Below are 27,216 nucleotides of genomic sequence, written 5' to 3' on the forward strand. Positions count from 1 at the left end.
CCATAAGGAAGGCTGAGCGAAGGAAGATAGATGCTTTTGAACTGTGGTGTTGGAGGAAAATTCTGAGAGTGCCTTGGACTGCAAGAAGATCAAACCAGTCCATACTCCAGGAAATAAAGCCAGACTGCTCACTTGATGGAATGGTATTAAAGGCAAAACTGAAGTACTTTGGCCACATAATGAGAAGACAGGATACCCTGGAGAAGAGGCTGATGCTAGGGAAAGTGGAAGGCAAAAGGAAGAGGGGCCGACCAAGGGCAAGATGGATGGATGATATTCTGGAGGTGACAGACTTGACCTTGGGGGAGCTAGGGGTGGCAACGGCCGACAGAAAGCTCTGGCGTGGGCTGGCCCATGAAGTCACGAAGAGTCGGAAACGACTGAACGAATAAACAAAACAAAAAAATACACTGAAGAATAAAGGCCAGATGATGAATACATACATATTTAAGCACTTGCTCCTCTTCTACCGTGATCTCCAAATGTCAGATTTGTGGAAATTGTAATATATATTCATCTTTAAATGTTAAAAATTGCCACCCTGCAGAATACAACAGATTAGAAACATTTTTTGCCATCTCTTGCTAAAAGTGATCTGGTGGGCACACACAGTAGTCTGTGCTAGATCTCAAGGGCCTTCTTGGTTGTGGTTCCTCATTAAGGAACTCCCTGCCTTTGGAGCTCTGTCAGGCACCTTCAGTACTTCAGTTTTGCTGGCTACTTAAGATGTAAATCTTCAGCCAAGGCTCCAAATCCTTCTGATGTTCTTCAGGAGTCTTGTTTGAACAGTCTCTCCTCATAGGGCTTTGTTTCTAGACCCCAAACATCCTCGTTGCCCTTCTCTGACACACAGACACCCAGCTTGTCTGCATCCTTCTTGAGGTGTGGTGCCCAGGACTGGACACAAAACTCAAGAGGAGGCCTAACCAGTGCCAAATAGAGGGGAACCCAATGCCTCACGCAATTAGGAAGTTATACTTCTATTAATGCAGCCCAAAACAGCATTTGCCTTTTTTGCAGCCACATCACACCATTGGCTCATATTCAGCTTGTGACTACAACAATTCCAAGATCCTTCCCACTTGTAGTATTGCCGAGCCAAATATCTCCCATTTTGTAACTGTGCATTTGGTTTCTTTTTCCTAGGTGTAGAACTTGACATTTATCCTTATTAAATTTCATGCTGTTGTTTTCAACCCAGCACTCCAGCCTATCAAGATCACTTCAAAGTTTGTTTTTGTCTTCCAGGGTATTAGCTATCCCACCCGATTTTGAATGGCTTTAAAAGGAGATTAGACAAATTCCTGGAGGAGAAGGCTATCGATGGCTATGGGTCCCAAAGGCTATATGCTACGTCCAGTATCAGAGGCAGTAAGTCTATGTACACCAGTTGCTGGGAACTTGGGCAGGAGGTCCTGCTTGTGGGTTTCTCATCGACAGTTGGTCAGCCACTGTGTGTACAGAATGCTGGACTATATGGACCCTTGGTTTGATCCAGCATGGCTCTTCTTATGTTCTTAAGAGTCTGACTCTGTATAAGGTAGTTTCCTATGAGCATGCAGGCACATAGCTCAGTCCAATGTGGACATACAACCCAGTCCAATAAATCATCATTCATTGGAATGAAATTGTTACATATGAACTGGGCCTGAATATCAAAATATTATGGCTAAACAGGGAAAGCATATAGTTCAAGAACTGATGAACTAGCTATTGTTCTTGTTCTGAAGTCTGTAGAAGACATTCATCAGGTTTATTTATTATTTATTTTATAATATTTATATACCACTTCCTATTTAAAAATCCCAAAGTGGTTCACAACATATTACAAAATGGCGCATTTTTAAATATCTGGACATGTTTCTGCCAGATGGGACTCTGCAGGGCATTTCACATATTACAAGGCCTCTCTTGAAGATAGTAGTGGTCTAAAGGGTCTAAATAGAAGGAGATGATCTTTCAGGTAACCTTGTCTTAAGTTGTTTATGACTTATGATCTGCTTTGACAGTGACTGGGCTAACGTGATTGAACGTTAGCCCAGCACTTCAGAAAATATTCCTTCAACACTTTAGGCCCTTGTGCAATATTTTGATTTCCAGTGACACGTGACAGGAATTCCAGCCAGTGCACATGCTGTGGTTGAAGTTTTTGTAGTGAAATGTGAGCTGAAAGAATGTCTTTGCCAGAAAAAAAAAGCAAGCAGAAGAAAACCTTTTTCTACTGAGAATATTGAGGCTGCAATCCTACACCCACTTACCTAGGAGTAAGCCACACTGAACTCAGTGGGATTTACTTCTGAGAAGACATACATAGGATTGCACTGTTAATCCCTTTTTCTAAAGTCAAGGTTCAGCACCTGAATTTCAGTTTAAGGAAGAGGCACGATCATAGATTTCAAGGACCAGTCATAGTTTTATTACTGAAATGTGTTAGTAAGTCTGGCTCCTGTTTAAAAACTCTCATAGCAAGAAGTCAGCCACAAAGTCAGCAAAATCCAGATCAATTGCTATGGGTATCCAATGTTTTATTACAAGATGACCCATGAGTAGGGTTGCCTTCAGGGGGAAAAGGGAAATGCAAGCAAGTGTAATAGGATGTAATAATAATAATAATAATAATAATAATAATAATAATAATAATAATAATAATAGAATTTCTCATGAGAAATGCAGATTAGTCAACATTTCTCAAGCAAATATATCCATATTTTTACTGCATTGTACTTTGCCTTTTGACATGAATGGCTCTCCACTCTTCCTTTCTTTTCTTCTAAATGCTTTGGAGATGCCAACAGCCATGACAATGCAAATCAAACAGAATGCTGACTGTACAGCATTATCACTTTGGGAAGTGTCTGTGAAATCTGCTGTTACAGAGAGACACTAGTAGTAAGTTGCTTGCATGGGATTTTGCCAATCTATTATTTCTAGGCCTGCAGACAAAAATATCCTTGGTAGCAAAACACCATGATATTCCTACTAAATTAATAGAATGAAATCCTCCCTCCCCAATTAACAAGTGTAATTATTGCTCGCCATGACAAATGATGCTGCCATGAACTGAAGCTAATGGGCAGTATCCAAAAGTGCTGCTGTGCTAGCTGGGATGACTGCTAGTGCAATGGGAAAGTAGCGCTTCCTGGCACAACTGAAAACAACCTGAAATAAGCATTTCCAGAATGGGATGGCAGAGTCCATTCCTGCCAGTGCAGGGGTGAAGAACCTCTTTCAATGTGAGGGCCAAATTCCATTGGTGAGAAGCTCTCATGGGCCACATTCTAGTGATAGGTGGGGCCAAAGGCAAAAGCAATACCCCCTCACCCAAAAATTAGTATATTTTATCTGAAAGCACTTTCTGCCAGTAACAAAGCATTAAGGAGAAACATTCCTCCCCTTTGGAATGCACAGAAGCCAGGAAACCACCAAACAATTAATCGTGGGAGGAAAGAAGATGGCACCAAAAGAAGGGAACATGGGCTTCTGATGACCCCTGGAAAGCTGAGTTAGGAGCCACAGGGGTATGGAGTTGGCCCATCAGGCCTGAGGATCTGCACTCCTGCACTAGCATAATCTGTTTATACGTGGTGAATTGCCAGCATTGGATACTGCCCATTGTCTTAAATAGGGTGACCAACTGTCCGGTTACCCTGGGTTTTTACTCCCTCCTGGAAGGTCTGGGGAGATTTTTAATGTTTCTTAACAATGTCTGGGGAAATCCCAAAGCCCCAGCTTCACCAGAAGTCTCGTGTGTCGCGAGACTTCCAGGATGAAGTGTCTGGCGTCACACGAAACATCAATCATCTCATCCCAGAATGCGAGACTTTCAGGAGAGGCAGGGAAGCTGCTGCTTGATCGCTGACATCCCTGCCTCCTGGAAGCCAGTGAGCGACACGGCTGCCTAATGCTCCAACCTGCTGCCTCCAGAGCCGGCTCAGGAGTCAGCGGGATGGAGTGCTAGGCAACTTTCCCACCTCTCCCGGAAGTCCTGTGTCCTGTGAGACTTCCAGGATGAGGTGTCTGATGTCTCATCCCAGATGTTCCGCAAGACCAAGAGGTGGAGAAGCCAGGGGCAGCAGCTGCGCTTCGCTCTGCTTGGGCTGGGCGTGCTGCATCTGCCTCGCTGGGGTGGCAGCCAGTGACACTTGTACTCCAGTTGCTGCTGCTCCCGCTGCTCCCATTCACCACCGCTTGCCTCCCAGCTCCCCGTCTCCAAAACTTCGCTGCCCCCCGAACCTCCAACAGCAGCAGCCAGTCCATTTTGTTCCATGGCTAATTTTGCAGGGCAATAGTATTTTATACTCTTTCTGATTGCTAGGTTGCTAGTTTGTTGTACTAGATTTTTCTGCACTTGTCAACTGCTTCATTTGTTCAGTGGTAGAAATGGATATGAGAAAAGTGATGGGGAAAGAGTGTTAAACGTTAGGAAAGGTGAAGCTACGGTCATCCAGTAAAGGATTTGCAGTAAGAAAAGATATCTGAAGGAAGGGGAAACTGTATCACACAGAGTATAGCAAAAGTTTCAAAGTATAGCAAAAGCTACAGAAGTAGGAGTGAGTGAAGTTAATTTCAGATACATTGAATGTCTCACTTATTCTTTATTTCAGTGATTTTAACATTAAGATTTTATTTAGAACAGGTTTGTCTTAATTGTGAGCTGCAGAATCAAACATGTGACCAAGACCATGTTGGGGTGGGCACACACCCTTTGGGGCCGGCCATGTTGAGGTATCCTCCTTTTTGGTTTTCAAAATATGGTCACCCTATCTTAAAGCATCATAAAAAAACAACTCTTCTTTAATTCTGGTTGCACCTTCTGTCACTATTGTCAAAGACATCTTTCAGCCATAAGACGACTTTTTTTCATCTGTTTATACATAATAGCAGTACGAGTAAAATTATTAGGCTGCAATCCTATAAATACTTACTTAGGAATAAGCACTATTGTACTCTTGGTTCAGAATATGCATGTATAGGATTATGCTGTTGATATACTTGAGTGGGTTCTGTTTGACCTATAATCTTCCTTTATCCTTAGGGAACAGATCTTACTAAAATACCATTTCCTAGCCCACAACATCTAGTTCCTTCATTTACTGCAATCTGCCCAATATCAGAATTTCTTATTTCATTTCCCCCCATTTTTACTTCCCTTTCTTCACTCAAAGAGGTACAGAAGGCAGGTTACAATGATACACAATATAATTGGGAGTTTCAACTATCAGTGTTTTCGTTATTTTGTCCCTTCCCTTTAAGCTGATGTAAGTTCTCAACTAAAAGCTTTATTTTTCCTCACTATTTATCAATCTGGTTGAGAAACACACAATTACAGACAACACTCACACACACACAGAATCCACCACAGATGTAGACGGTACTCGACAGCATTCCATGGTGCCACAGATGGGAAATGTTGAGAGAACGTCCGTCTACTTTTCTTTTTACACAATTAGTTTCCATTCCAGAAGTACACATGCACACAAACAGCAGGCAAGCGACAACGACAAAGATAATACACGAGTCTCTAATGTTTCCGCTTTACCTACAACCGTGTCCTTCCATCAGAAACCTTTAAGTGATTTGCTTCTGGTACTAGCATTAGCAATCCCACAATATAGACTGTTGAGAAAAACGTTGCTCAACATTAGAGACAGGTACAAGATATTTAAAAGGGACTAGGATGGTTCTAACAACATGTTAGGCGTTAACTCATGATACCCAAACAAACATTTAGAAAACATGCACAGCATAATCACTGCCAATGGATTATGTCATTCTTGCTAGCTACAGAAGTCAAATACGTGATATCCTAAGTGGGAGAATAAAGATATACACATTTAAACATGGCAAAGACACAAAAAACGCAAAAATAAAAGGACGCAGGTGCAACATGGACATCTTTATAAACCACGTATGAAGCAAAGTTGGACCCAACAAGGGATCATCTGTTTACTTTGAATTTGCTAAATGCTGAAGAAGATGGTGATCAAAAAGTGGAAGGATTGGCATATGCTTCTCAAAAATATAACAGGGGCGTCCCCTCCCCTCCTCCTCACCATATTTTTGCCATTTATTTGCAACTTGAAATAGGACCCAGCTGAGGACACTATATGAAGTATGAGTCAATAATAGAAACAAACTGGCTATGATACAGATTATTGTGCATGCAGACCTTCCCATTTTATTCTTTTAGACAGAAATACTTGGTGGGCACATGGGAACTGAGCGTTACATGTACCAAATATTCCTCTATCATAGAAAAGAAAAGGAAAACCCGGATCATGAAGGGAGATATGTGTATGCTGGTACCTGTGGAGCATTCATAACCTCTGTCTGGATTCTGTAGAATTATTCAGTTTCTCTCTCTTTAAAATAATAAAAATAATACACCTAAACTCTTTTCAGGTAATTGCATAACATTAGCTGTGGCTTTTCCATGTTAACTAAGGGCAGTCTGGCAACAGATACGCTACTTCAACACACTAGATAACCACAAGCCACACAGGGACTGTGCCGATCACAGTGATACCTATCCAGTTTAATGTTCATGCAGAGCCAAACTAAACATTAGAAGGCAGATGTGTAACAATCTGCAGGAGATTTCTCTTTTACGTGGAAAGAGGTTGTGGGAGGTTGCCAGCGAAAGAGGCTGCTCAGCCATTCCCCCAAAACGGTTACTTTAGGCCAACACCACAGAAGGGGAAATTAATATTAATTTTTGAAGATATTAATTTCTGACTAGAATTTATTTTCTTTTTTACTATTAGGCAACCCATTTAGAAATAACAAATTTAGTTAATTCTCTCTCCTGTGTGCAAGATGTTTCCCCTCAGTGGATGGCCACTGGTTTGTTGGCATCTTGAAGAGTATCTCAGCAGCTGCAAAATACACAGCCTTTGTTGGCCCAAGAGCTGCAGCTGAACTGTAGAAGAGCTACAGAGGTCCCATTCAGAAGACACCTTAAACCATGGCTTTAAGCCATGGTTAAGCCAGAAAGCCAGGCTGTGTTCAGAAGACTGCTTAAACAACAGCTTTAAGCACAGTGAATAAAGCAAAAGGCCTTATTTGCCATGGTTAAAGCCATGGTTTAAGGTGTCTTCTGAACAGGCCCAGAGAGGATAATACAGGAATGTACTTTTATCTGTGAGAAGTGCCTTTCCTTCAAGTAATGAAAGGAGTCCAGCAATGCGGGGGCGGGGGGTGATGGATGTGTGAGCTCCTTGTTTGGAGAGGCACTTGCCCCTGCTGCAACCCTCTCTAGCACCACCCCTGGCTTCAGATAAAGCAGGATCCCTAACTGTTTGGAAGCTTCTACTTGTGTTCAAGCCGTCATGAATAGAATCCTCCAGACCATCCTCAATATTGGAAGGTCAGTGACGGGGAGTCTTGTTTGACTGCCCCATGTCCCTTCTCTACCTTTAGCCTTCCCGTGATCAAACTGAATACCTGCATAGGGATAATATGTAAATTTAATATATACTTTATACATCCAGCTTGTATGCACTCCTTTTTGTTTCTCTCTTGCCAGTATCAACATATTCTTACTGAGACTGTATGTGTAAGGAAGAACTCTAGGAATTCGCATGGCTGTGATAGCTCCACACAGCACACTCCCATCTGTCTGATGCAGAATTTGTTGGCATACATGACAGTTTTTCTGCTGCTGCTGCTGCTTCTTTTTTAAAAAAGCCATACTTTAACAGCCCTTACGGTTGTACGGAAAAGTCTGAAATCCGATAGTGCTTTCTCTGGGTTCAGAAACCAAAAGGTAATGCATTTGGACTTTCCAGCTGTCTGTGAGAAGCAATTCTGCCTTTCACACAGCTTCCTAAGGCTACATAGTAATTTCCTTCTGCTCCTGTATTACCTCCGATGCCTCCCATAACATCCATCATCCCTATTCCTATTGATAATACTCCCCACTGGAATAAAGGGGGATAATGGAAGTAAAAGTAAGAAAACATTACCTGTTTACACTCTTTCATGGGTTTACTTTCATGAAGGCAAAGCATGTAGAAAGGGGCTGCTATTCCCCCAGCTGACAATGCTTAACCCCCTCAGACATGCACCCACTACCCCTGTGTTAACAAGGGTATTTGAAGTGAGGAAGCATCCACACATAAACCTCTGCACACATAGGCTTCCTCAGATCCTGGAACCCAGAACACACAAGGTTCCAGGTCTTGGGGAAGCCTACATGTGAAGAGGCTTATGGACACGCATCTCCCCACTTCAGGCATCCACAGGGGTGCGAACAGCAGTGTATTGGCAGGGGCAGAGGGGCAGCTCTGCAACTCCTTCCTTCACGCTTTGTGCCTTCACACAAGTAATAGGTGAAAGAGGCTTTCGTTTCACTTCGAAATTATGTTCTCTGGTTGCAGAATTTGACAATTTGTGTAGAAAGAGACCTAGTTCACATGAAAAGCTTCGTTGTGCTTTTATATTGTATTTTATATCATGCTTTTATATTGCTTGTTTTATACTTTGAATGGTTTTAATTTTTGTGAACCGCCCAGAGAGCTTCAGCTATTGGGCAGTATAAAAATGCAATAAATAAATAAATAAATTCCAGGCTCACCATGGGTTATTTAACCTACAATGAGCTGTGGTCCATGCCAGGGTTGCGGTGTGCCTTCTGAACCTGGCCATTAGAGATGATGCAAGGATTAAACCATGAGGTTGTTTAACCCATGCATAACCCCCAATGGCTGGGTTATGGCTTGATCTAGGACATAGAGTAAAACACTTGCTATGGATTTTTCACCATACCAAATGCTACTATCATGCAAACACTTACCTCTCCCAACATGAATGGAAGTTGTACAAGACCAGAGGTGCTCTTATACATTCTGCCTTTTTTTTCATCATACTTGTTATGAACTAGGTTTACATTGGCCCGCTTGACATGACTTGCTTCCACTTTGAAAAGGACAAAACTCCAATCCAGGGAGTCAGTAAAGCTTGCAAAGTAACCAGCCAGAAGTAAACTGTGTGACACAGCAAAGGGCCTGTTACACCTTTTATCCTGACTAGGCCTTTTCAGGAACTGCCTTGTGTTTAGTTGTCTGCTGCATGCCCCATGGGATTTCAATTTAAATGAAATCTCTTAGCTTAGCCTTGTTGCTAAGCTAAGGTACCCTGAGAGTGGTGTATGATGCCATTTGTCTAACTGGAGCCCTTGCCCACATACCTGCAGTTATCTCTGATCTCAGATTGGAGATAACAGTGGGAATTCCTCCTTGAATTCTGCCCCCTTGAGGAATCCAAGGAGGTTCTGTGGGCCAGATGGGGAATCTCAAGGGGTTGGATTCTCAAGGGGCTCCCTATCTCTGGTTTAGCCAATCTCCAAATTGGCTTTTCACAGGCCCTACCTATTGCAGTCTTGTACTTTATGTCCCAAGGTTCAGGTCCAAGGGAAGGACCTGAATGACTAGAAGATTGAGATTGATTTAGCGTGTAGGCAGAGGCCACTGCCATGGGGTAAAAGTTCCTGTTTTATTCTGCTCTGGACAACATGTTCTTAGGACAATGGTGGAAAGCTGCCTGCTTCTTAGACCCTGAATATGGCTTGAAAATTGACTTTAATTCCTGGAATTCTGCAATTTAAGTGAGTATGTGCCCTATCTCTCAAGAGTAGAGAACATTTTTGAAATACCTTCTATGTTTTTGAATTTCAAATGAGCTGATTCTCTAACAATAAACCTGCTTTTATCTATTAATGTTCCAATGGATTGAAGCCCTTTGCCATCTACCAATCCGTGTGCCTCAGTTTCTCCTCTGAAACGCTGTTTTGCTACATGCAGTCATTTTTAAGCAGATATTTTCATAGAAGAAACTGAGGTACCCCAAATACCAAAGGAAGTTGGATTGGCCGTGCTTGAGCATAACCTTTCTTTTTTTGTTCTTTGTTTTTTAAATAAACAGAGAAATAGCTGAGGTTGCAAAATTAGGAGACTGCAAAGTCTCCTCTTTGCCTTTGGCTTCAGGCCACCCACAATACAAATCTTACCTTGTATGCAGCTTGCCTCATAAACTGCTTTGCAGGTTGTTTCCAGATAGCTGGTACTGTGATGACCCATCGTACCTCAGAGTTTTCAAAATCCGAACCCGCCTGATCGCTCAGCTCCTGGAGTAAGTGAAAGCAAAGTTGCGGTGAGAAGCAAAATTGGCACCAGCTGTTTCTAAAAGTGATGTTCCTTTGTAGTGGCTCCTGTGGAAATAACTGGCACGTTTCATGTTTTCTTAATGTTATGTCTACGTCAGGCTCTTTAAATAACTGACTGACATCTTCGGAATGCACAGAATTGTCCAAGCCAAGGTTTCAATTACACCTTGTCAAGGTTGCCCATAGGAAAGAAGCCCAAAATCTGGCAAACAAAACAGCATTTTTTATGTGCGTTTTTGAAGCAAGGTGGGAGCAAACTTCTCTAAATTTACTTTTCTAAGCATTAATCCATATGAAAAATATTCCACCCCACTTTACTTATTTTAAATGGCTGCTGTGTACATTTCCATTATTAAATCACACTTGAAAACTTTTGAGTTAATTGTTAACTCCTTTCCCCACAGAAAACTCTGAAAACATTTGAATTTGATACTGGGGGGGGGGGGACCCTGAGCTCAATATATAATGAATAGTATTTCAGTGTTTTCTTTAAGAACCTGTGTTCAATTTGCAGAATCAGTGGTATTTGTAACATAGTTCAGGGATGATTCGAAGTGCAATGGCCTTATGGATTTTTTTCCTCTTCTTTGTGCAAGAGGGAAAGAATCCAAAAAGGTGTACATCATGCGCCTACAGAATGTAAAATAAATAATTAAATCTATATGTAGTTAACCAGCAGGTTTGATTGTCATAATAAGATTATAAACTTCTGGCTGAGAATAAATAGCTTCTTATCAAGAGGAAGTATTATGGGGTTGATCAGCTTACACAGAAAATAATTCTCCTATTCTATTTATTTTTGGCTCAAACACATTGGTCTTGTTGTGCTCCAGCATGTAACTACCACTGTTTTCTAGTTCCTTTAAATGGGCCTGTTAAGAAGACACCTTAAACCCTGCAGGTTAAGTCTTTTGGTTAAGCAGCAGGGTTTTATGTCTGTTGTGTGATGTATTTTGTTAAACCCTGGTCACTTTCTAACCCCAGACAGATCTTCTGCAGCAGGGGTAGTGGCTCTAACTGTGGCTTAAAGTGTTGTGTGCAAGAGCACAACTTGAGGTTAGTGCTAGCCCCAGAGAGTCCCTGGAGTGTTGTCTGAATAGGCCCAACATGCACTCTTGTTCCTAACCTTTCCAGCATTGTATATGGGTCCAGCTTTCTAAAGAGAGGCATAAAGTTAACCTCTCTTCAATGCCCCAAAGAGTATTTTGAAAATGTAAAGGTTTAGAAGCAGATGTAAGGATCTGCATTATACAAAGTCAAAGCAATTGTCCATCAAATTGAGTAACACATATTTTATCTGATTGGCTTTCCAAAGGCACATGCTTACAATGTCCACTCACTTTCGTTCACAAAAAGCAGGCTGGAGGAGACCTGATCTCAATCAGGACCATAGTGTCGGGAAGGTTGGATTCAATCCTTTTCTCTCCATACTGTTCCCCACTGAAAATTACCCTTCAGCACTGCTATTTAGCCCCACAGGTGCTATTTGCTACAAACTGGCCCATAATTTGCACAAATTGCTCAGGAATTTGTGCCAATTTCAGAAGCTGCGGGAAAAACACACACAAAAAAGTTCCCAGAGTTTGGGGAAAAGCCCACAGCTCAACTCGGAAAACAAAGCAAATCATACACACCGCGAAACTCAATCGAATAAAAAAAGAACTGGATTTCCCAGTGATGGACATTCCTAGAAGAGGGTCCTATGGATAGAGCTGGAGTGGATCATATAGGAGGAGCTTTGGCTGGGAAGGTATGGTGGGAGTGGCTTGGCAGCAGGGATGGGTCTTGCAGCTGGGGCACCATCTTCCCCTACTTGCAATAAGCAACAAGCTCTGCTCATCTATCTGTCTCACCTTTAGAGTCAAAACAAACATTACTTCAAATCTTTATCTAGCAGCTATGTATTTTTCTGTTCATTTTTGCACAAGAGTAGGCACAGGGGCCCCAATCTGGATCAATACCCTAGCATGGGGGATAAAGAGCTTTTAGGATCTGGATCAGACCCCCAAACTTACTCTAGACTAAAAAAATAAATAAAAAGATGTAGCTCCTAGATATGGATATAAAGACATGTCTGTTTTGGCCCACTGAAACTTCTTTGGATTCAATTTAGAAATGTAAATGTGCAAGGGGGTGCTCACCTCTCAACTAATCTCTTACACCAAGAAAAATAATCCTATACAGGCTGGATCTACACTACTGTTTTAAAGCACTTTATAACAGTGTTGACAACTATATGGAGTGTGTCCTGGGCCCCAACAGTAGTGTAGATCCTGCCCTGGTTAGCTGATATAATGGAAGAAAAAAATGTATGAGCATCAAGTACCTCACATGCAACAAGAAGAGAGTGAGGCAAACAGAGATGCAACAATTGAAGCAGTGCTGAGTAGGACATAAATTTTATCACTGAACTCATAGAATCAAGCAAAAAGTAATGCCCCAGGTTCAAGGATCGAATGAACAACCACTGTTCACTCAATCTGGGAGATAAGTCCATTCCGATTTGACATGAAGAACTATCTGGTGGTTCTTTGCTGTCCCTTACTCAAACATAGTATCTTGGATATAAAACTGCTTGATGCTAAGAGTTTTGTTACACTGAGAAAATAGGCGGGTGGTGTTGAAATAATGTCAAAAGCGGCTTTCATTGATTCCTACTGAGCCTGGATGGCACCACCAGCCTGTGCATCACGGGATTCTGCAGAAGCACACTGGCCAGGAAGGAGGTTGTGTACAATATCTAGGACACTACACATCATCAGCGCTTCTGCATTTCCTACAGCTGTTCCACTTTGTATACATCAAAAACTGCTGCGGGCTGAAGTTTGGCAAGGTTAAATTCATTGGGCCAACATTTGTCACAGTTATAAATATAAAAGGCTAGAGACGGAGGGGGTTTCTTTACCTTTAATGCTTGTTCCTTAAAGTACTGCAGAGCGTAAGCAAATATTTCAAGTGCTTTGACTTTCTTGCCATTTGCAGCTGTCAGGTCTGTTTCCAGAGTGAGATTCTGGAGGAAGGGAATAATAAGAAAATAATGATTATTTCCTAGATTGTGCCATTTTCATGTTCATAAGGGGTCAAGCTTTTGTCCTTGTTAGCATGGTTTCAAAGAAATCCAAATTTAGCATTATGCGGCCTTAAGGTTGCTGTGCCTGAAGCTATCAACTTATCTGGGATGAAGTTCATTTGGCCAAAATGTGGCTAGAAAAAACAAAAATGTGGATGGAAAAAACAATTTGAACCTGGGATTTTCTATTTGCCAAAGGCTCAATAATCAGATTGTACCTTATCAAGAAATCATTTGGGTGGTTTTACAATCATTCTATTTCAGAACTGTTTTTAACTCCTGCTGTATTTTAATGTTAACTCTTGTTTTTTTACTGAAATTTAATTTTTTTGGAATGTTAATAAATATTCCTGCCTTAGGAAGGTATACACTGTAAAATATTGGCTAGAAATCCATTAAATTATATATATTTGCAACTGCAAGATGATCTTTATCCATGTAGCCACCTAGTCATTACAGGAATAAAGTTGTGACTGCAGAGTGTCTTGTGAAAATGTTCACTAAACTCTAAATCATTATTTGCTTAGCAGATACATTAGTTGTACATACACTTGTATTTGCCATTGTGGCTATTGTAATATATAAACGGGAGACATGTGTGCAAGAAGGATAGAGAATCAGCATATGGAATTATAGCCAGTTATGGGTCTCGATATCTCCATGGCAGAGCATATGTGGAAGGTCCCAGGTTCGATCTTGGTATCTCCAGGTAGGGCTAGAATCTGCCTGAAATCCTGGCGAGCTGCTGCCAGTCAATGTTGACTCTGTACAGCACCATGTACATTGATGGTGCTATATAAATAAATAATAATAATAATAATAATAATAATAATAATAATAATAATAATATGGACGAATAGTGTGTTTCAGTGTAAGGCAGCTTACGCTGTTCCAGAGTATGTCCCCTGCCTGTCCCTGAATTTCTGCAGACAATTCATGCTTGAAAGTATTCACTGGAAGACCCATCTGCCACATAAAATTTGAAGTGGCTTATATACTAACGTAAATTCCACCCCAGGCATGTTATGATGTGCTGATACCTTATGAAGTAAAACTAAATGTAACTGATGGTGTCAAGAATGGTATTAATTTTAAAAGGCTAGAGAACCTTTCAGAAAGAGAGGGTTGGGGGAGAGAGAGAAATGCTGCAGAAAATGTTACATGCTTTTTGGTAAATACTTAAAATAAATAATTTAGAAGAAGTGTGGAATTCTCCTATTACTTACACCAGTTGTGTGAAGCTTCATCTTAAATTTTTCAAAATACAACCAGTGTTTTGATTCATTAGGATCTAGGTCATGATAGAAGTCTCTGGCTGCATAACCAAAACTGTGGAATTTTCTTTCTGGAGTTAAGAGGATAGTTGTTGGTGTCTTCTGATTGGACACACCAGGGTCCCCTCCTTCCCATCGCCTAAAATATAGAGAGAACCTTTTAAAATCTTTAAAACTTTGGCGTATTTCAACATACTTTAGTATGCAAGCTGCAGAGAACACAATTGCTGCTCCTTGGAATGTATGTGTGTGTTTTTAATGAAAAGCAGTATATACATTTTTAAAATGAAAAAATAATACTGGGCTCAGACTGAGAAGGTCTGGAATCAATCAAATCCACTGTTTGAATATCAAGGACATCCTATGGATTGTGACAAGTCTTCTATGAAATCATAATACTCAGAGGACAAAGAAAGGTTTGCCAGAGCAAGGAGTCAGTCCATCATGAAGTTGTCTAATAATCTTTTAAAACTATCTAGTTCAGGGGTGGGCATACTTCAGGCTTGCAGGATCTACTGTGTTTTTTTACTAGAAACCTGAGATCCATCAACTTGAGCTTGGTTCAAAAGATATACACTTTGAATTAAAAAATCCTGAGCCCAGGAATTTGTTTTGAGTCCTAGAACTGAATGGACCACACAGTCTTTCCACACAAAAATCCACAGATGGTTACCCCAAGCTCTCTTAATTTCAGCAGGAAAAGGAGGCAGTCATTTCACTGCTGCTATTATTAAGCAACTGGAAGTCCGAAATCACTGGGAAACTACTGCAAATTATCCAGAGTTTTACCAATAGATCCAGATCTCCCTTCGGCCTACAGATCACAGCTCCCTTACTCCCAGTTTTAGTACTAAAGAGAAAGTGCAAGAAGAAGTTCCCTGACATATACAGCACCATCTGTCCCCGCGCCTATGAATTTCTCTTCTTGTGCATTTCAGAGGATTAGGATAGGACAAAGTGGGATCTATGTGGCTGATGAGGATCAGCTTTGCTAACTGATCATGTCTCATTCTTGACAAGTATCACTATGCAGATATGTCTGGTGATAAAAACTCTCCTGATCTGTCTAATGATTGCATCTGGCTGTTGCTCACAGAAAGAGAATAATTGAAGTACAAAATGTGACTCAAGGTAATATATGAACTGGCTCTAAAAATGGATTCTGTGTTCTATCAAAAGAAAGAAGGTTAGCACTCCCCTTGATATGGATGGAAGAGGTCCTGGGTGCTTCCATCCTTCCCATTTACCCCACCAATGCCACTGTGCAAGCAGGTCCTTTTTGCGAGCTCTACCATCCTGCCTCCTTTCTGCTAGTTTCAGGTTGCTCCTGGAAATGTTAAATCGCCATTGCACAAGCAGTGGAGGACACTTTCACAGTGGAATCTCGGGTGCAGGAGAATCGGCGGGGGCAGAAGCACCCCATTATTTATTTATTTATTTAAAACGTTTATATCCCACCCTATATCATTAAGATCTCAGAGCGGCGTGCATATAAAAACATACAGTATAAAACAATAAATATGCACAGTTAAAAACAAATTAAACCATGATCCAAGTTAAAACAATATACAATATACAATTTAAAAGCAGTTAAAACAATGTGCCAGTGAGTTTAACCATCAAAGGCTTTGTTAAAAAGCCATGTTTTTACTTGGCGTCGAAATGAAATCAACGTTGGTGCCAATCGGGCCTCCAAGGGGAGGGCATTCCACAGTCGGAGTGCCACCACAGAGAAAGTCCTCTCCCTTCTCCCATCATAATGTATATGTTGCATTGGCAGGATGTGGAGAAGGGCTCCTCCAACAGATCTAAGGTCTCAGGCAGGCATATATAAGGAGAGATGCTCTCTCAAGTATCGAGGTCCCAAGCCGTTTAGGGCTTAAACGTCATTACCAACACCTTGAATTCCAACCGGAAGCGTATAGGCAGCCAGTGCAATTCCTTTAAGACCGCTGTTATGTGGTCTCTGTAAGACGTACCCGCCAGATTCTGCCTGCTATGAGCAAAAAGCGCTCTCAACTATTTCTAACTATGGAAGAATTGAGGAAAAAAGGTGAGGTTCAGTCCCTCAGCTTAGCTATTGGAAAGAAGTCCCCTTTAATTGTATAAAGCATTGTTTGAGCTACGAGATCAGCAATATTGCTCATTGTTTTGCAGATGAAAGAAAACAGATGTCTAATAGCACTGTGTTAGGAATTAGTTTTGTCCCACATAATATTCCTGTTTCTCAAAATTCAATTTCCTTTTCTATTTTTAGTTTTAACCCTTCTCTATTCTTTTGATTTATTATTATAAACATGTTAAGTTATTGGGCAGCAGGGCTGTGCATGGACACCCCAACCCACTTGGGAGGTTGATTCGGAGCTTCTGAATCAACCCTGTTCCGCCTCTGCCCCGATCCACCCCACTTCGAATCCAGTTCCTAATTGTGCCCCAGACATTCAAATTATTCAGATGTCCATTTTCCCAGGTGCAAGGCTGATTCCCCCCCCCCCCGGCTCACCCCCTCAAACCTCCTGGACTTACCAGACCCATCTGCTTGCACCCCGCTCCATGCAAGCTGCCATTTTTACCTAAGATGGAGGCTCTGTATTATCATAGATCTAATATTTTGCACAACTGTGGCTATAAAATGGCTGGATCTGGAACCAAAATGGTACACAGCCTTACTGGGCAGTATCCAATGATCATGGCAATGGGGACCTAGTGCAACTCTGGAAACTAGCCAGAATTTATGTTTCTGGAATGAGGCAAGTCCGTAGAGCTCTCTTCTGCAAGCTCCCATGACTGGTCCCATTCCAGAAGTGCCAATCCGGGATAGTTTCCGGGGTTGCCCTAGCAAGTGCTAGCTCCCCATTGCGCTAGCATTCATTTCTGCCAGCACCACTAATAGAATAAATACAGCCCACTGATAGAATGCTAGGAGTTCATTTTTATCCCCTACTTGTTATCAATATGAGTATCTAGTTCAGTTTGCTTGTAATCACAGGAATGTATACAAGTCCTAAAAGCCCATGGACAAATGACAAATCTTGACATGGCCAGTTTAAAAAATCTTAGATTTTAATGCAGGCATACAACTTTCTGGTATTCTTGGAGAAGGGCCAAGTAATATGTCACCAATTCTACACTGGATTGTTCAGTGATTGAACCAATACTACACCAGCTGCACACTCAGGGTAAAAAGAAAGGTATTGTTTTGATCAGGAATCCTTAATCACTATAATTTTAACTTGCTCATGGACTGTTATGTTAATAGAAAGTGCACTTAGGAGTTGACTAATTGTGACAACCGTCTATTCTTTCCTAAATAGAAATTGCATTAGACTTCTTTCTGGGATGAACGCCTTTGAGCTGCAGTTCTGACAGCAACGCAACTTCTCATTGATATTGTGCCGAAGATTCACAAACCTATATTTAGTGTTTGGACACACAATTCCTTTAATTTGCAGTATAAATTGAATGCCCCCAATTCTTGAGAGTGCAATAAGACCGTGTGCATTCCAGTGATTAAGCTGGACACTGCACAAATTGGTACACAGAAACAACATTTGGCTGCCAGAGAATCTCAGCTTTCATTTTTAAAAGCATGTGAAGATGAGCTTGAAACTATCCAATCAATGCCTCAAGAAATCTTAAGAAAAGAGGGGAGAACTCAGCAGAATTTGTGATGCTTTCAGAGCTCTTTCCACCACCTTATGAGGAAAAGAATAATAAATTGTGTAAGATGAGGAAACATGCAAATATTCTTAATATGCACAAGTTTACAGAATGTGGTTGGTTGGCATGGATTTTGAAAAAGCAAAGCCCTCAGCTAGGATTATCAACTGAAGGAGTCATGAGCCCTTTATTGCTATATTGCATATCATAGAGTACCGATTCCTGTTGTTGCTATTAAAGGCGCAGATCCTTCAAAGCCAGGTTTTGGCAGATCTAGCTTTGAGCTCAGACTAGTTTTGAATGCAAAGATATTCAGTATCCGAGGCAGTAAGCCTGTGTGCACCAGTTGCTGGGGAACATGGGTGGGAGGGTGCTGTTGCACCATGTCCTGCTTCGTTGGTCGACAGCTGGTTGGCCACTGTGTAAACAGAGTGCTGGACTAGATGGACCCTCAGTCTGATCCAGCATGGCACTTATGTTCTTATGATAACTCCATTGGGAAATATAGTTTTAAATGTCTATGATCACCATCTTGGAGAATACATATGTGTGAGCTCACCATCTTGAAACACCTGGACTTCCCCATTGAGATGCAATGAGCCATCTACATAGATCCATTATATGATTAAACGCTAAGCTAAAAAACAATGTGATATTCTGCTGGAAGACATTCCATTGTTTTATTACTGATTAGCATAACAGTGTCATGGGAGGGGACGTAGCTCAGCGTGACAGAACACCTGCTTTGCATACAGAAGGTCCCAGGTTCATCCCTGGCATCTCCAGGTAGGGCTAGGAAAGAATCCTGCCTGAAATCCTGGAGACCTGCTGCCAGTCAGTGGGCCTGTTCAGACAACACACACACTAAGCCATGGTTAGGCCACTAACCCTTTTGCAGCAAATGGTTATTGAGTTTAAAACGTGGCTATGTAGCCACGATAGTTAGGAATGGTTCACATGACAAGCTAAGCCATAATGTTTAGCTCAAAATGCTCAACCACTATGGCTTAGCATGTTGTCTGAACAGGGTCAGTGTCAACAATACTGGGCTATATGGATCAGTGATCTGGCATCAGTGATCCATATAAGAAGGCAGTTTCTTATGTTCCCATGTACATCAGCAGAGATTTGGGGCTTAATTACATTAGGGGACAAGGAATAAAAGAACTCAAGTACAAGGATGATAATTAAGGGCATCTTGTCTCTTATGCTTGAACAGAACAGTTTTTTCCTTGTTACCCAACTAGCTTGCCTTATGATCAACATTGTTTTCTTGGACCATCCTAGCCTCACCATCACTGCTCCTCTATTCATAAGTGATTGACCCGTGATTCATCCCCACTACACATCCTTGGCATCAGCTTCTTTACCCTTATGATGCATCTAGCATAGACTATGCATGTTCTGGGCAGGGACTTCATTGCTTCTATTCTCTGCAGAGCACTTTGCTGGTAACAAAGAAACATTAAAGAGTTGGAGTAAGATTCTGTTACTAACTAGGGCTCAGTAATGTCAAGGACAGTATTTGTAGCATATCACTACCCTTAAAGTGACATTCTTTAGACTGAGCTGTCTTGTTATCCAAAATCTCTCAGCATGATCCCACTCAGTTGTGCTTTTAAAGTCCCCTTGCATCAATGAGAGAAAGTTAAGCATGTGTTTAAATCTCCCGCTGAGATAAAGATCTTAACGTTTTGACTGGAAGATGCTTTCTGTCGTCTCACAATGAAGTGCGGCACTTAACCCTCCTCCTTAAAACCTTCTCCAAACCCATGCTCTATTCTTCCATTCCTAAGAGGCATTTCTCAAACCAATTTTAAAAGTCCATTTCGAACTACACTTCCTTCTCCTTTTACTTCTCTCACAGAAGCTTCTCAGCTCCCTACTTTTAGTATCCCTTTGCCATTGGCATGTGGTTCTTGCTGTTTTTTATAAATATTGTAAGCCACTTTGATGAATTTGATCAGAAAGTGGGATGTAAATCTACTGAATGAATAAATACATTGGTATTAAATTTCCAAGCTGAACATCCGCTCACCCTGTGAACACAGAGCTCCAGTCAGCCATCATCTTACAACAACTGTTAGCAGCTACTGATGAAGTAGGAAAGGGCTTTTCCTTCCATCTAAAGAGCAGAAGGCTAATTTTAAACCATAGACTCTATGCTGACAGTTGTTAGACATTACATGATGGCTGATATGGGGCTGTACTCACCTCACTGGGGTAATGATGTTTGGGTTGGGAATTTCTATTTTGGATAGGCTGCTTCTCATTCCCTTTATAGGCCCAATTGCTGAGCAAGAGGTGTGAAAAGGGCTGAGCCTCTGCCATAGGGAATGATATAAAGCTCCATCAGACAAGCGTTTTATTGCACGCTTGTTACAGTTTTATTGCACGCTTGTTACAGAGCACTCACAGATTTTCGTGGGTCCCTCTCTTGTCTGCCTCCCACGCTCCACCCACTCCCTCTAGCCTTCTTCACGTGACAAAAAAATACCCCAGTAAGTCCGACTTATTTTTAAAGACAGACATTGCCATTGTCTCTTGCTGTGTGCAGGAGAAGCAGTGGGTTCAAAATGGCCCACTGAATGGGCCATGTGCAAGTTGTTTACTCCTTCTTTCAAAAGAGGAAGTAATGAGGGACAAATGTGCTGGTGGAGAAGTGACGGTAAGCAAACACAATTTCCCCCTGTGTGATGATGCCCATAGTCTTTCCATCCACCCCTCCAGTTTCCCCACTACATGACCAGATGCAGCTGATGAAGCTAGAGGGAGGGAGAGGGTTTTTATTTATTTTTTTAGTTCCAGGTACAACAGCATGCAAGTCTCCAACGTGTGGTTCTTGCCCCTGTGTTCCCAATTGCTGCTATGGCAGAATGGCTGGATAACCAAACAAGTTGTTCAGGAAAGTCATCAAAATCTTCCTTGGAAGGCATTTCTTGAGACTCAAATGTGTATCTGTCAGGAATTATTTAGGTCTAACAAATCGGGCTGGCGCGGTGGACTGGATTACTGACCCTTGAAATTCCCTCTAGCTCTATGATTCTATGATTTTGGTTGGCTTCACAATTTCTTATTTGCCTGCTGTCACTGCACAGTGAGCCTAACACTCAATTGTCTGTCTGCTTAACCCATTTCATTGCTCTGCTTGGCAGCTGTGTTAACAGCAAAGGCAAGGAATTGATACATTTTTAATGATCGTTAGAAAAGCAAATATCAGAAAAGGATCAATAAGAACCAAGAGGGGGGGAAAACTTTTTAAAGTGAAAAGAATAAGGCAATAATACTAAGGTTTCTATTTAATATAAATATTCTCAAAAACATCATAGTTAGAAATGCCATTTCCTGTACTTAACTGAGTTATTCTAATTATGTAAATACTGTCTTTATAATACCCTCTGCATTACCAGTTGCCACACAGCTTGAAATTTATAGAGCAATAACCAATGCGACACTACCACTAACATAAATTATGTGGTGGTAGTGTAAATGACCTCTAATGCAATGCCAATAGTACTTTCTTGGGTGATGGTTTGCCGGGGAAACCCGTCACACCAGCAAGCACTATTGGCATTGCCCCAGACAGCATTTGCACTAGCACAATATAATCTATGTTAATGGCAGTGGCACATTGGATATTGCCCACTGTGCTTAAATATTGAAGTGTCACATCAAATAAACATATGACAGTCTGAAGTGATACTGAGATGCATTTTTCACATTTTCTAGTTAAAAGACTGTACGAAAAGAAGAAGTAACTGGATCTGTTGACTGGATCTGTCTGATTACATTTTAGGCCTTTCCTGAACATGTAACTGGTGGTTGGCTGAACGACATCTGGAAGTTGGGATGCCTCTTTATGAATGCCAAGAAGAACTGACCCGGATCTGCAACTTCCAGATGAACGTATGGACTGGAAGTAAGTTATCCATGATTTTTGCACATGATTTTTGTGTAGAGCTGCCCAAATGTTCTGATGCAATTCTCAGCGCAAAAAAGTATCAAAATACATGTCAAAATCTGTATTTTGATGAAAATCATGTTCAAAATTAATTTTTATTACATATTTACATGTGAATTTCCAGGATATTTTTTTTAAAAAAAAATTCTTGAGAAAATGACATGGAGAGGAAATGTGTCCATCCCTATCAAGAACTTTTCCAATTTAAAGAAGTATATTCTATCAGATTATTGGCCACTGCTTTTATGATTACGGATTAGAAATCTGCACTCTCATTCTTGGGAGAATTATACCTTTATAACATTTATACTTCCTCCATTTGATCTTTTTTAAAAAGAAAGACACACTATTTTCTTGGTTAACTCTCCTAGTTTACATAAAGTTGTCATAACTGAGACATTTACTCTTGTTAACATTGCCCATTTCGTGCCTTCCTCTCCAAGCATGTAGCAAACAAATCCCCACACACACATCTGCTGTGTTCTTGACTGCCCCTGACCACTTAAGTGTAGAGGCAAAGATTTGAAAGGGGGGTATGTGCACACATACAGCTGTAGGCAGGGGCATTGCCAGGCCCAGGCAAGACTTACTTGCCTGGGCCCTGGAACTGTGCTCCAGAGCTCCAAGTGTCCATTGATGCCAATGGAAGATTTCCTTTTAAGCTTGCCTGTGAGGGTAATTTTGTACAGGAGGGAAAAAGAGAGAAGTCGGAGGAGACACAAGAGATTGCAAATTGTAACAGAAACTACTGGTTTGGGATGATCTTGAGTAGGGAGCAAATTAAATAACATTTTATTTGAGATGATTTTCATGAGACATGAATTGGTTGGCTTTGCCTTCTGTGAAATTTAAATAAATCCTAGTGATAATTTCTAAATTTGCATATGCAGTTTTTATGCAGATTTGTGTCCTGTGGGCTTGGCCCCCAAATATTTTAAATGCCTAGCAATGCCCCTGGCTATAGGTGCTCCATGCAATCAGGAACTCCGCTTGTGTAGAGCTGAGCACATAGAGATGCTCCTTTTCAGGCCTTTGGTCCAGGGAGAAGGGCCCACAAGGCAATCCCATTCCCAACTCCATTTGTTCACTCTTTGCACGGAGGAGGTATGCAAAGGGCTATGCTATGCCATATGGAATACAACTCATCGATCTTGCAATAATGATTATGCAGATGAAACCAACTGTCCAGTCCGGCAGACTGTACACAAAGCAAGCACCGATCAGGCAAGCAACTGTCTGAACTGCGCTCAGGCTTTGAATAACCTGGTAGAACCCTATTGGCCCCCTTGTGTCACCTGACAACTGCTGTGCTAGAAGCCCTAATACCGCCCTCTGGTCAGCTCCATTGCTGAGGCCTGAGGCCTAAGCACAGCACAAAGCAAGCCAACAGCTCCCTCTTTTGGCAAGCTGCCATGGTGAGATAAGAGAGTAAGGTGCCCATCAACCAAAGCTATCCAACTTTTTTTCAAATCATGTTTTTGTGCTCAGTTTTCAGTGATTTCCACATATTGTTACCGTATTTCTTCGATTGTAAGACGCCATCGATTGTAAGACGCACACTAATTTCAGTACCACCAACAGGAAAAAAAACCTAAGACACACCTGCGATTCTAAGACACACCCCATTTTTAGAGATGTTTATATGGGGGGGAAAGTGCGTCTTAGAATCGAAGAAATAGGCTACTAAGAAGGCCCACTGTTAGAATTCCAGCTTTGCTTTGCAATGGCACCCATCCCACAAACCCTTCAGGAAGCACATGAACAAAGAAGTGTAGCCCTTGCTGTTACATTTTCCCCAGTTGCCTCTGCTTAGCAGTTTGCTGAACTTCCTTTGGGTTCCTTGAGCTACTGTTTGGGAATGATTGAAGCGCCGCTCACTGCACAGTCACAGGCACTCCAGTTGCCATGCACAGAAGGCTGCAACGCTGGCCTTTACCTCATTACATGAATGCATTCTGGCTCCTTGGCGAAGCTGTAGGCGTAGCCGCTAGAAGTGGTGCCAAAATCTATAGCCACAACAACAAGAAAGGACTGCTCCTCTGCGTCATTTGTATTCGAATCCTTCTGTCGAGAGAACAGAAATAGAACGGTTCTTACGTGATTTCAAGAAAGAGCTGTAAACATCACTGACTGTGCTTCATGCCAAAATACAGCCCTTCTAATCTCTAGTGAATGAAATCAACAGCCTCTGAATAACAACAAGCCTCAGACTTTGACAGGGATGGGAATTTCGCACATTATCAAGCTGATAATCTTTGTGACTGTGAAGTTACTCCAGAAAAATTAGAGCCTTGCTCATCTTCTCCCTTACAACTTCTGTGATCTAGGGCTGCTTCACACAAGCAAAATAAAGACGCTTGTGACTGGCCACTCGCGCAGTTTGCACATCCTTTTGACAACGTCAGGATCAGCCGGGATGTCTCCCGCAGTCCCCGCCCCCTATTCCATTTTAAAATAGATCAGAGAAAAGCTGGAATAAACCCGAATGGCACAAAATCGGCAGTATGTAAAGCTTGGATTGTGCTATGAACTTGCTGAGGAAGGACTTCCCCGTGTCTGCAATCAAGGGAGAAGAGGGTAAAATGCCTCCCTGCAACAAAGGGAGGCAGATTGGATTCTCCTACCCCAAGAGCATCCTTATAAGTTCATTGGGGCTTACTCCCAAGTAAGTGTGCCTAGGGTTGCAGACTTATTCAAAACTAAGTCCTGGCTTTTCTGGGGGTTGCAAAGAAACAGTACAGCACAAGTTAACTTAAGAAAACATGACTTCTTTGCACACATACCAGGAAGGGAGGGAGGCACTCCCTCAATTCAAACCTTTAAAGGAGCTCCAGGAAACAGCAGGATCTTCCCGCGTGTCACCCCTCTCCTCCCATGTAATCGGCTCAATCAATCACGCCAAGAACCAGGAAGCACAACCGCCCCGGGTGAATGTGATTTCCCTTCATGGAGAGACACTCCTAAATAGATCAGCCACTTTTTCATTCAGAAAAGGAATGAGTGAAAAAGGGGGCCATTCTTGAAATATTTGTTCTGCACACATCAAATAGGTTGCATTGCAGCAGGGATGGGAAGAAGGTAGATCAAGATCTACTGATATTCATTTGATTTGCTGTAGATCAGTAAGGGATTCCATGACAACAAAATGCATTTCCCCCCTCCAAATTCGGTTGCTGAAACCAAGAAAACTTGGAGGAAAAGGCGTAGATTTGTGTGTGAAAGGATTTGTATGCAAGCTCCAGTTCTGGTACTGAAAACAAATTTCTGGGCTGAGCACATGTTCAGAAGCACCTTGTTCTGCAATCCTGTGTCTGCCTTCCTGAGCCATAGTTTTGCATCTGGCTCTGGTAGGTGGCCCTGTTCTATGAACCTGCCCACCCCTGCATTACAGTAGAACATATAGCCAAAGTTTCATCATTGGTGCAATTCTAGCTCAGTGGAATTATGAAATAGCAAGCTCTAGCTTGTCAATAGTGCACCATTTTGAAATCAATGGACTGGTGAGCCTGGAACGCTCTTCCAGAACATTTGAGAACTACAACTTCAATCGCAGCTTTTAAAGCTCAACTAAAAACTTTTCTTTTTCCTAAAGCTTTTAAAACTTGATGCTGTGCAGACTTTATACTGTTAGTTTTACCCTACCCTGTGCCTGTTTGCATTCTCTTCCCCTCCTTATTGTTTTACTATGATTTTATTAGATTGTAAGCCTATGCGGCAGAGTCTTGCTATTTACTGTTTTACTCTGTACAGCACCATGTACATTGATGGTGCTATATAAATAAATAAATAAATTAATAATAATAATAATAATAATAATAATAATAATAATAAGTGGAAGAGTTGGGCAAGCTGCAGTTAGTTCACCTGCTTTCCTGCTCATGCATGATAACCCAACAGTGGGTTGTCATAATGTGCAAACCAGGTCAATGGCAATCATGGGCTCCATGTTCATAGGCAGTATATCTCTGATTACCAGGTGCTGAATACAAGCTACAGAAGAGATACAAGCAGAGGCTGAGGGAAGAGCACAGGCAGAGGCAGAGGCAGAGACTGCTCAGGGCAGAAGCTTGGGAAGGTTTGTGAAGACGAGGGAATCTCCTGAGGCAGCCTTCAAGAAAGAGCTGTGACCGGAGTGGCAGCAGGAGGATATGCTGAACCTGAGGTGACAGTGGTTGCTGGACCAGAGTGGAGATGGAAGGAGAAGTCTCAAGAGAAGCCTTGCATGCATCCCAGTACATAGAAACACTTCCAGAAAGAAGGCAGTCCTCAGAGCAGTCCCTGGCTAATTAGCTCAACATTCATTAGGGAGTCAAACTAATGCTTTATTAAAGTCAGCTTCTTAAAATGACAGTAAAGTATGTGTGGTTTATGTGTTTAACAAGAAACAGTACCCTATAGAAATCAATAGTTCATTAAGCCTATAGTGCACTTTATATTTAATAAAAAATATCTGACTATAATTATACAATTGTAATTTTAAATAAATTGACTAACTCTTTGTTTACATTATTTGAAACTGTGCTTCATCTTCCCCCCATGCTTGAAACCAGGGACAAAGGGTAATTGGGCAATAAAAGAATTGGTATTATATGGTGGCAGTGGAATTTGAGAAAATAAAGGATAATCTGCAGGTGTAATTATTATGTATTAATAATGTTTACAGACATAAAATTAAGAAAACCAGCATGTGTCTGAGAACTATCTGTGAAATGAAGTACTATGGGGGTGGGGGAGAATATTACAGTCAATTGCCACATTATATACTGAGCACACTTTTGCTTGCCATCACCACACAAAACGTCAGAATAGATCTCCTCGTGGCAGATGAAGCTTGACATTCTGAATGTTTGCAGGCTCAGAACATTCTCTGCTTGTCATGCAATGTAATCACTCAGTCTAGTATGTTGCCACATTGGTCTGCTATTGCCTTCCAGGCCTTGACAGACTGAAGGTCAGTGCGCAGACACAGTTTATGTGATCCTCAATTCCAGGACAATATCAAAACAGATCTCTTCCCGAAGTTCTCCTCTTCCATTCTTTGGCACCAGTGCAGCTTCCACTTAGCTTAGAAATCTGTTGGTGAATTATT

At 41.5% G+C, this 27,216-nt stretch overlaps 1 protein-coding gene and 1 non-coding gene across 3 annotated transcripts in view; one reads left to right on the plus strand and one right to left on the minus strand.

Moving 5' to 3' along the window:
• The window catches only part of HSPA12A (heat shock protein family A (Hsp70) member 12A), a 61,827-nt gene that overhangs the window by 18,202 nt on the left and 16,409 nt on the right, over positions 1–27,216 (minus strand). Inside the window, exons 3-6 of one of the 2 annotated variants that reach the window (XM_063132706.1) lie at positions 24,064–24,188; positions 14,459–14,645; positions 13,068–13,172; positions 10,007–10,123 (exon numbers count right to left, since the gene is read on the minus strand). In XM_063132706.1, coding sequence (XP_062988776.1) covers positions 10,007–10,123; positions 13,068–13,172; positions 14,459–14,645; positions 24,064–24,188 — 534 coding nt within the window. Of the gene's footprint in view, positions 1–10,006; positions 10,124–13,067; positions 13,173–14,458; positions 14,646–24,063; positions 24,192–27,216 lie in introns of both variants that reach the window. The other variant, XM_063132705.1, reaches the window with a different exon arrangement.
• On the plus strand, positions 15,671–15,787 carry LOC134403223 (U6atac minor spliceosomal RNA). Its single transcript, XR_010025762.1, has one exon. It is a non-coding gene; the product is annotated as a U6atac minor spliceosomal RNA (small nuclear RNA).

Source organism: Elgaria multicarinata, chromosome 8, assembly GCF_023053635.1.
Source record: "Elgaria multicarinata webbii isolate HBS135686 ecotype San Diego chromosome 8, rElgMul1.1.pri, whole genome shotgun sequence".
In the NCBI taxonomy this organism is placed as follows: domain Eukaryota; kingdom Metazoa; phylum Chordata; class Lepidosauria; order Squamata; family Anguidae; genus Elgaria; species Elgaria multicarinata.